The sequence below is a fragment of the Marmota monax genome, unplaced genomic scaffold (assembly GCF_021218885.2).
Source record: "Marmota monax isolate L192 unplaced genomic scaffold, Marmota_monax_Labrador192_F-V1.1 WCK01_AAM20220418_F8-fsc00188, whole genome shotgun sequence".
NCBI classification, from domain to species: domain Eukaryota; kingdom Metazoa; phylum Chordata; class Mammalia; order Rodentia; family Sciuridae; genus Marmota; species Marmota monax.
Window position 1 is genome coordinate 24,860 of NW_026692655.1, and position 10,055 is coordinate 34,914.

At 39.7% G+C, this 10,055-nt stretch overlaps 1 protein-coding gene across 1 annotated transcript in view; it reads left to right on the forward strand.

The window, feature by feature from the left end:
* Positions 1 to 8,786, forward strand: part of Gemin5 (gem nuclear organelle associated protein 5) — a gene marked incomplete at its 5' end in the record, with an annotated part of 33,208 nt that extends 24,422 nt beyond the window's left edge. Inside the window, 5 exon segments of the mRNA XM_046446379.1 lie at positions 108 to 359; positions 2,361 to 2,523; positions 3,080 to 3,572; positions 6,312 to 6,408; positions 6,949 to 8,786. Coding sequence (XP_046302335.1) covers positions 108 to 359; positions 2,361 to 2,523; positions 3,080 to 3,572; positions 6,312 to 6,408; positions 6,949 to 7,116 — 1,173 coding nt within the window.
* Positions 8,787 to 10,055: the final 1,269 nt, after the last annotated feature.

Below are 10,055 nucleotides of genomic sequence, written 5' to 3' on the forward strand. Positions count from 1 at the left end.
GGTTGCTGCAGATGCGAAGGGGAATACTTACAAGAACGGGGAAAGCTCTCTAGGGAATCAACTGCTTTTCTGTGTAATGCTTTCTCCTCTTTGTTGTTGGATCCCAGAGTCAGAGACTGGTGTTTTGCCTGCTTGAGCTCCTGTGCAGGCATCTGGAGGAAAAACAGCTTCCAGAAGGCAGAGGCTTCTCTTCTTACCACGCTTGGGCCATAGGCACCGAAGGGCCCTTTGTGCAGAGAGTGACTGCAGTGTGGAAGAGCATCTTCAGCCTGGACACCCCAGAGCAGTATCAGGCTGTCTTTCAGAAGCTGCAAAACGTCCAGTATCCATCTGCCACAAATAACACTCCCTCCAAACAGGTACCTGGGTATCTATGCCAGCACTTGATATTAATCACTCAGTAACAAGGCTTCCTTAATTCATGTCAATATAATAGGGAAGCAAGTGAAATACAGTTTGCCTTTCAGAAGAAAAACAAGGCAGGTCCAGAACCCCTCAGATTACTTAAAGCCCTTTAGCTTTGAAATAGTCTTGGGTCAGTATTTTTTTTTTCTAAGTCTGAATAGTATGGAGAAAAACAGAATAATGTAAATACACATATTCATTTGGGGTTTTTGTTTGGTTCAAAAGTAGGAAAAAAATTGAAATCACTGTTGTTCCTTTTCTCAGCCCCATCCCCATTTCCTGGCTCATCAAAGGCAGCTTCTGTGTTGTACCATATATATTATTTTGTGACTTGTTTATTTCAGTGGCCACTGTAAAATTATCCATGTTGAAACAAAGAGATCAAGTTTATTTATTTTGATTGCCTATGTCCATTTTGTGAATATGCCTTGATTTATCTACATTTTCTTAAATATTTTTTTAGTTGTAGATGAACACAGTGTCTTCATTTATTTATTTATATATTAAATAAGTGGTGCTGAGGATCGAACCCAGTGCCTCACACGTGCGAGGCAGGTACTCTACCACTGAGCCCCAGCCCCTACATTTTATATTTATATATATATATATATTTTTTTTTTTAATTATTATTGATGGACCTTTATTTTTATTTATTTATTTACATGTGGTGCAGAGGATCAAACCCAGTGCCTCACACATGCTAGACAAGTACTCCACCACTGAGCCACAACCCCAGCCCCCTACATTTTAAAATGAAAGGATCCTTTTATATTTTTAAGGGGAAAAAAAAAAAAAACCTTTGGAAAACAGTCTGGCAGGGTTTTTGTTGTTATTTTATCTTTTGCAGTTCTGGGTACTAAACGACAGGATTTCATGTTGTACAGGCCGGCCTCGAACCTGCAGTCCTTCGCCTCAGCCTCCCAACTAGCTAGGATTACAAGCATGTTTCACCAAGGCTGCCCTAGTTTTTTCTAAAGTTAAATATACATGTACCGTGTGACCCAGCAATTCCATTGCTTAGATATTTCACTATAAGAAATGAAATCAGGTGTCTATATGAGTACTTGCATACAGTCATTTGTAGCAACTTAGTTCACAATAGCCCAAACTAGAAACAACCCAAATATTCATCCACTGGTAAATCCATATGCAGACAGAGGTGCATTTGGGCCAGGTGCGATGGCACACACCTGTCATCCCAGCAGCTCCAGAGGCTGAGGCAGGAGGATCATGAGTTCAAAGCCAGCCTCAGAAACTTAAGCAAATCCCTAAGCTACTTGGCAAGACCCTGTCTCTAAATAAAATACAAAAACAGACTGGGGATGTAGCTCAGTGGGTAAGCCCCCGCCTGGGTTCCTGGGTCAGTCCCCAGTACCTCAAAAAAAAAAAAGGTTCATTTATATAATTAAATATTTTTATCAGTTAACAAAAGGAACACATTTCTGCTGCACAAATAATGTCAGTGAATCTTGAAAACATGCTAACTAAAAGAAACAAAAGACTATAAGATTCTATGGTCCCATTTATCTAAATTCTAGAAACAACAAAACTTAAGTGACAGGAAATAGATCGGTGTTCTCTAGGGACTAGAGTGAGGAGTACAGAATAGTTTTGATTGATGAAGGTGTTCTATCTTGATTTTGGTGATACGTTACTGAACTATACATTTGCCAGAATTCATCAAACTATGTATCTAAAACTGGTTGATTTGTATCTTAATTATACTGTCAGTTTTGATTTTTATTATAGCTTTTATTTAAAGGAAATGAAAATGTAAAGGCATTTTCTCAATGTGATACTTTAATTCCAGACATTGTATGTTGCTATGAAAGTTTCTTATGGGGAAGCAAAGATGGGTTGTGAAAATGGGACCTTTCAGAATTGTGACTTGAGTGTACCTACATGCAGTGCCTGCCACAAAAGGAGGTTTAACTGAAACTCTGGCCCCTCTCCAGCTCCTGCTTCATATTTGCCATGACTTGACCTTGGCAGTGCTGAGCCAACAGGTGGCCTCCTGGGATGAGGCTGTGCAAGCACTGCTTCGGGCTGTGATCCGGAGCTACGACTCTGGGAACTTCACCATCATGCAAGAAGTCTACTCGGCCTTCCTCCCTGATGGTAAGTGACCCCCATCTCTGCCTCTGGGGCACATCCATTAATGAACAACCTATACACAACTGTGTCACCAGGAGTATCAGGGTTATTAAAAGATGAAGATTGGCCAAGTTGTGTCATTTGATAGCAAGTTTGAATTCTCTGATTCAAGCTCCTAAGAGGTAACCAGGATGTCTACACTATTTTCCTTTACCTGCCACCTTACTGCCTTCCCAGTTTAAGGGGAACAGAAATGGTAATGCGTCACAAGCTAGTAAGATTAGAAAAGCACAGTAAAAGACCTTCCTTAAGCTGCACAGTTCATCACTGAAGTAAATCATTGTGATTTTTTCAGAGCACATTGTGATCTTACCTCAGTCACTGTGCCCCAGAGCCTGCAGTAAGACAGATGGCATACTGTCCCATGCCAGGAACTACTTAGCTTCAGTTGGCTGTGGGGAGAAGCGTGGGATTCCTGCTGTCCTTTTCCTTGGGGTGTTCCTCTTGGGTAACAGGGCAAGATGCCAGATTTCTGGCAAATAGAGAAACGTACAACTCGGTACTCTCCTTCTTCTCCTAGGCTGTGACTACCTAAGAGACAAACTGGGTGACCATCAATCCCCAGCCATACCAGCTTTCAAAAGTTTGGAGGCCTTTTTTATTTACGGGCGTCTGTATGAAATCTGGTGGTCTCTCTCCAGGCCTTGCCCTGAGTCCAGTGACTCGGCGAGGGCTGGTCATGGGAGGACTCTCTCTGTTGAGCAGCTGGACAGTGCCAGGGCTGAAGAGACTGACCCTGAAGCTGCTCCTCAGCCAGAGCCAAGCAGACCTGCAGAACTACTATTGAGACTCACAGAAGAAAGTAAGCGAGTGCTAAGTGCTTGTAAGGAGCTCTTTTCAGAAAAGCATGCCAGTCTCCAGAACTCACGCAGAACTGTTGCTGAAGTCCAAGAGACTTTAGCAGAAATGATCCGTCAACACCAGAAAAGTCAGCTCTGTAAATCCACAGCCAATGGTCCTGATAAGAATGAACCTGAACAGGAAGAAGACCTTGCTAGTCCTCAGAGCCAGTGGTAAGTACTGAGTTGAGCACAACACAGAATGAAAATTATCCTCCTGAACTCTCATGTCATTATGTCTCAAGTACATGATGTAAATGATTGGAGTCATTTGGAAATAGCATAATACAGTATTTAAATTAAATTCCAAAGGCACCGACTTCGAAATGAGTTGTGAGTTCTAGGGTCTGGCCCCACCAAATAACCTCAGATAAGTCTCTTTAATGTCTCAGCTTTAGTTTCCTCACCAAGGATATACCAGAGCCTGGCAGACAGCACAGTCCTATAATCCCAGCTACTCAAGAAGCTGATGAGACAGGAGGATCTCAAGTTCAAGGCTAGCCTGGCTAACTGAGAAAGACCTTTTCTCAGAATAAAATTTTAAAAAGAGCTAGGGATGTAGCTTAGAGGCAGAAGTTCCTAGCTTTAGTACCACCAAGAAAAATGAGGCTACCAACTCCTACCTCCCCCACAAAAAATCAGTCATATAAAATGTGGAGTCACATGACTGCATCATTAATGAAAAATAATTCTATTATTCTATGCTATTAAACACACACACACAAAGGATAGTGTATAAAACTGGACACTTAGATGACAAAATCTAAATTATGGGATGCTGTCACTTCCTAATCATGTCCAGTGAAAACAGGCCAGTGGAGGATGGGAGCCAATCACTGACCACTACAGAGCTTTGCTGGAAGCTTCACAGTGACTGATAATTTCTGCTTGGTTATCATGCTAAGTACCTTTTACCTTCATTATGTTCCCTAGCACAAAGCCCAGAAAATACTAGAACAATCAATAAACATAGCTATTATTACTACCTTAAAAAAATTAAAACTTTGAAGCCTTAAATCCTTTCAAAATGCTCCCATGAAAACATGGGTTAGGGCTAAAGTTGTAGCTCAGTGGTAAAGTGCCGCCTGGCCTACACAAGGCCTGGGTGGATTCTAATCTGTGGCTCTTAGAGTTGAATCACAGGACCCCTTTAAGAAGCTTAAGAAATACTCTGTGCAGAAAAATAATAATGCATCCACACATCTCTGTAGTTAGGAGCCCTGGCTCAGTGTAACCATCTTCTAAAGAAACCTAGGCCTACATTTGACTTCAGTCAAATGCAGAAAAGTCCTAAATTATTATTATTGGAGCTGTGTGTCTGAAGGATTTGGAAAATGGTGAAGAACAATAGTACATTTTGAAAATTTTATGTCTGGGCTTGTGGTGTATCTCAGTGGTAGAGCGCTTACCAGGAATGCATGAGGCCCTTCCTGCCTATGAGTAAATCACCTCAAATTAAATTGCCATCTCTTGATCTCAGTTATTTGTGAGATAAGTTACCCAGGCACACCAGGTTCAGTGGCACTGTGATCCCAGTGACTCAGGAAGCTGAGGCCAGCCCAGGCAACTTAGGGAGAACCTGTCTCAAAATGAAAAAAAAAGAAATGAAAGGTCTGGGGAGGTAGCTCAGTAGTAGAGTACCCAAGATTCAATCCCCAGTGTCATGGAGGGTGGAGGGAGATTACCCATGCATAGCAGATAACCCAGTTCAAAATAAGTAAAGGACTTGAATAGACATTCCTCCAAAGAGATATACAAATGTCTGGTAAGCACATGAAATAGACTCAACATCAGTAATCATTAGGGAATGTAAATCAAGACTTCAGTGAAACAAAAGGCACATCATATCCATTATGATGATTACTATAAAAAGAAAAATAGCAAGATATAATCAGGCATGGTGGCATTACATAATTATATTCACAGCAGCTCAGGAGGCTGAGGCAGGAGGATGGCAAGTTCAAAGCCAGCCTCAGCAAAAGTGAGGTGCTAAGTAATTCAATGAGACCTTGTTTCAAAATAAAATACAAAACAGGGCTGGGGTTGTGGCTCAGCAGTAGAGCGCACACTTAACATGTGCAAGGCTCTGGGTTCAATCCTCACCACCACATATAAATACATAAATAAAATAAAGGTATTGTGTCCAACTACAGCTATAAAAAATAAATATTTTTTCAAAAAATAGGACTGGAGATGTGGCTCAGTGGTCAAGTGCCCCTGAGTTCAATCCCCAGTATCCCACCCACCCCCTGCCAAAAAAAAAAGTGGCAAGTGATGATGAGGGTACATTAGAAATTAGAACCTTTCTGCAGTGTTGGTAGGAATATAAACGAGACAACCACTATGGAAAACAATAGGCAGTTCATCCAATTAAAAACAGAATTACCGTATGATCTAACAATTTTACTTCTGGATATACAGCCAAAGAATTAAAAAGCAAGGTCTCAGAATTGTATAGCCATGGTCTGCTATAAACAAGGAAACAACCTAAATATCCAGAGAGAGAGAATGTCAAAATTTCCCTCCTTGCTTATCTACAACTCTTGAGAATGAATCTTGAGGATATTATGCCAAGTGAAATAAGCCAGTCACAAAAAGATAGAGACTATGATTCCAACTGTATGACAGAGTAGAGTGGTGGCTGCCAAGAGGGGGGAAGCAGAGAATGGAGAGTTATCATTTAATGTGTATAGAATTTCAATCTTACAAGACAAAAAGAAACAGATTTCTGGGTGTGGATGGGAATGATGATTTTACAACATCAGGGGAAAGTGTTCAATACTACAGAACAAGTGTACTTAAAAATGGTCAAGATAGTGAATTTTATGATATGTGTATTTTACCGTAATAAAAATAATTAAGGGGGAAAGTTAAAGGCAAGATACCTGACTTGTACTTTATTATTATTACTAGTAAAGAAGAAAAAAATGAGATGGTCTCTCTGCCTGAATTAACCAAAAGGCTTACGGAGGCAAACGAAAGAATGGCTGACTTTCCTGAGAGCGTTAAGGTAAGCTCTATAGCAGTACTTCTGATAAGACACTACTTTTTGTGTTATCACTTGACTCTACAGATTTTTAAAGGTAATCTACTTCTCTCTTCAGTCTCTAAAATCTAAATATTTATGTACTTAAAAATTTAGGATCCAGTTGTTTCTGGTTAGCTAAAATGTTTTGTGGAAATGAAACTAGAATTATTGATCACACAAGATAGTCTGAAAACTGAGTCCAAAGAGAAATCAAACATTTTACAATTGGAAGGTAAGAAGTAAAATGTAAATGGTGCCACATATTTGATAGCTTACAAATATGTAAGAAAATTGGCTGTGGCTCTAGAAGAAGAGCAGCAGCATTTTTTGAGTTGATTTTAGTAGGCCACTAGAAAAATGATCACTTGACAAGGAAATCTAGTAGCCACCCTAGTTTTGCATGTCATTTATGAGAGAAATGGTTCAGTCCAGCCTGAGAAGAATGATTAGATGAATCTGGATTAGTAGTGTCGTCTGTGGCTCTTTTGCAAATGTGTCTTTATTCATCCTTACATCTTTCAGACCTGGCCCTTCCCAGATGTGCTGGAGTGCTGCCTCGTCCTGCTTCATATTGGGTCCCAGTACCCTGGCTGTGTGACCCAAGAAATGCAACAACAGGCCCAAGAACTCCTTCAGAAATACAGCAACACTAAAGCTTACAAAAGACACCGCCAGACCTTCTGCACGTGAACTTTCAGGGACCTTGCAGAAACTGTGCCACAGAATTATTGACATCTTTCAACTCTGCAGTTACACCTCGCCAGGCATTCACTCTGATCCGTAGATGTGTTTGCAGTAATCCAGACTAATACAGTGAGGGTGGTTAAGCTTGAATCAACTGTCTACCCTTAGACACAGTGGAGTCTGACTTGGAACTCAAAATCATGGGAAGCCAGCAATAGTTGCTCAGAACTAATACCTGCAGAGTGATTATGTCATCTCTAAAGCCTTATGCAGGTTTCACCCAAAGAGGAGAAACTTTTGTAACCACCCAAAGTGTTATGTTCTTGAACACAGCTACCTTTATAAATACTTCACCTGATCGTAAACAACTCATTTTTGTTGAAGGTGGAATTGCCACATTTTATGGCTATTGGTATAGTTTTGTTTTTAATTATTTTTATTAACCTAGGTTCTCCCACATATACTCTTTCCAAGACTCAAGTTTGAATGTGATATAGGCCTTTCTCATCATGTTGACTCTTGATCCTTCATCTGAACTTTAGGTTGAAAGTTTGATTTTATTGTTTTACAGAATTGCTTATTTGGACAAATCAGTTACTAAAGCTTTACAGCAACAAATAATTATCTCAAATGTGTGTTATCCCTTCAGTTTTGTGACAAATGATTGATGGTGATCAATTAGCTCAGGAAGAAATTATTTCAGTGATTCTTAATCTTTTGTGGTCACAGAACCCTTTTGAGAATTAAAACCACAAATACTCTTTGGAGAAAAATGCATATTCTTAATTTTATGTATATAAGTTTTGGATCATTGGACTACAGTCTTACCACAAAGGAACCCTAATACTATTTAATTACAAATTGTTTTTTTTCTTTAATATTTTTAGTTGTAGATGGACACAATACCTTTGTTTATTTATTTTTATGTGGTGCTGAGGATCAAACCCAGGGCCTCATGTGTGCTAGGCAAGCGCTCTACCACTGAGCCCCAACCCCAGCCCCTGTAAATTCTTATTCTTCCTTCTGCAGATTTAAACAGTTGAACAATATTTCATATCCAGTTACTAAGACAGGAAAATTAGACAATCTCAGGTGGGGGAGGGAGTACTCCTTCCCAATAATTTAACTGTTTTCTTTTAAGATTCATTGTGAAGGCTTTTTTGCTTGGGTATCTAGTTTTTCAATTAATTCCTAAGGTTGGAGTTGTAAAAGCAGCAAGAATGAAATTAACAGGGACTCTCAAATAAGAAAAAGGCTTGAGAGACAGTTTTGTTTAAAAGACATTTGTAAGTGCCTAGCTTTAATGTTTAAAAAAATGCTAAATCACAAAAAGGAAATACAGTAAAATTTAAATCCTCATAGTCCTTTACATAGTAACTGAACTTTAATAAGAAGATGCAGTGGTCCTAAGGGTAGAGAATCTTTGAATGCAAAGATAAATGGGTGTGGCTAACTGCAGACTAGATGGCAGGTTCCACAACAAATTAAAAAAAAAAAAAATGTATTCCCTTCCAACTTGAGTAATGAGCAGTTATTAAACTAGAAATTCCAAACTCCTGTGTGATTCACTAAAACATTACCTGTGGGAGGAGGAACTCTGCACAAATACAAATACTGCTTGGTAAGACCCAAGAATTGCTACTTGAAAACTGCAATAAAAACAAGGCTGTCTCCTATCGATGGTCCACATTTCTCCCTTGAATGTGTACTTCTAACTTAACCCCAAAAGATGTCTTTCCCTTGAGATATCCCTTCTCCCTTGAATGTGCATCTGCTTTCCTCTCTGAAAAGGAAAAAAAAAAATAGCAGAAGTATAACAAAAACAACTCATCTTCCTCTTAAACTCCTTCCCTAGTCTAATACTGTATAGTATGTTTATTATAATTTGAGTAAATAATTATCATTTATATCTCCCTAATTATCAGAACCATAATAAGCCAGAGCACCAAGCAGATGACTCAGGTACTTCAGTGGCAAAGCAATCGTTTTGGTTCTTCATCTCTAATTTCCCCCTACCCCTACAACATCCCAGATCAACATCTGGTTACCACCACCTAGTTACCTGGATGATTGCAGTGGCCTTCCAGAGTTTCTCTGAATGCACGCTTATTACTAATTCTCCATTCTTCCTCTAGCTTCATGAGTTCCCTTCTTAACAACCTTTCCCATGAGTCTTGCGAGGGGAGGGGGGAGATACAAATCTTCAATGTAGTTTACATGGGCAAGCCTGTTCCCATGCCACCTCTTGGCTACTATCATCCTGTTCCTAGATTCCAGCCACAATAGTCTTTATTGCTGGAACACACCAACTTTAATTCTGTCACCTCTGGGGGTTTACCTATATTGTTCCCCTGGATGACTTAACCCGTTTTTAGTTCTCAGCCTAAATGCCCTTTCTCTGAAAATACTCCCTCAATGTCAACCCCAGTTACTCATACGTTAAACTCTATTTGTATGAATTATTTACTGTCTGACAACACAGGGAAATTGTAAACTCCAGGGAGGGTAGAGACCCTAGCAAGTGCCCAGTACTTTGTAGGTGCTCAATGAGAATTCACTGACTTGAATAAATGAGAAAATTAATTCACTGGTAGCTTGGACTTAAAAGAGCTCTAAAGTGACTTCATTCATTCCAGCAGTGGCTTGTGGTTGACAGTCCACCTTACCAGAACAACAGAACACGGGAATTCAAAATATTGGGCAATATATATAGGATTGAACTATACCCAAAGTTGACCCTTCTACGCCATGCTTTTCTGAAAATGACTACTTACACACTATGCAGAGTTCTGGCCAGTTCTTTAGTTAAAACCACTTTAATAACCTCAAGCCTCTCCCGTGCAGTGATCAGACCTCTACTCAACATTTGGGTTCCTCAACCCTTCATCTCAGCATTTCTCCTGACATGTAATTCTGTTCTCAGTTGTAGAAAAGATAAATCCCTA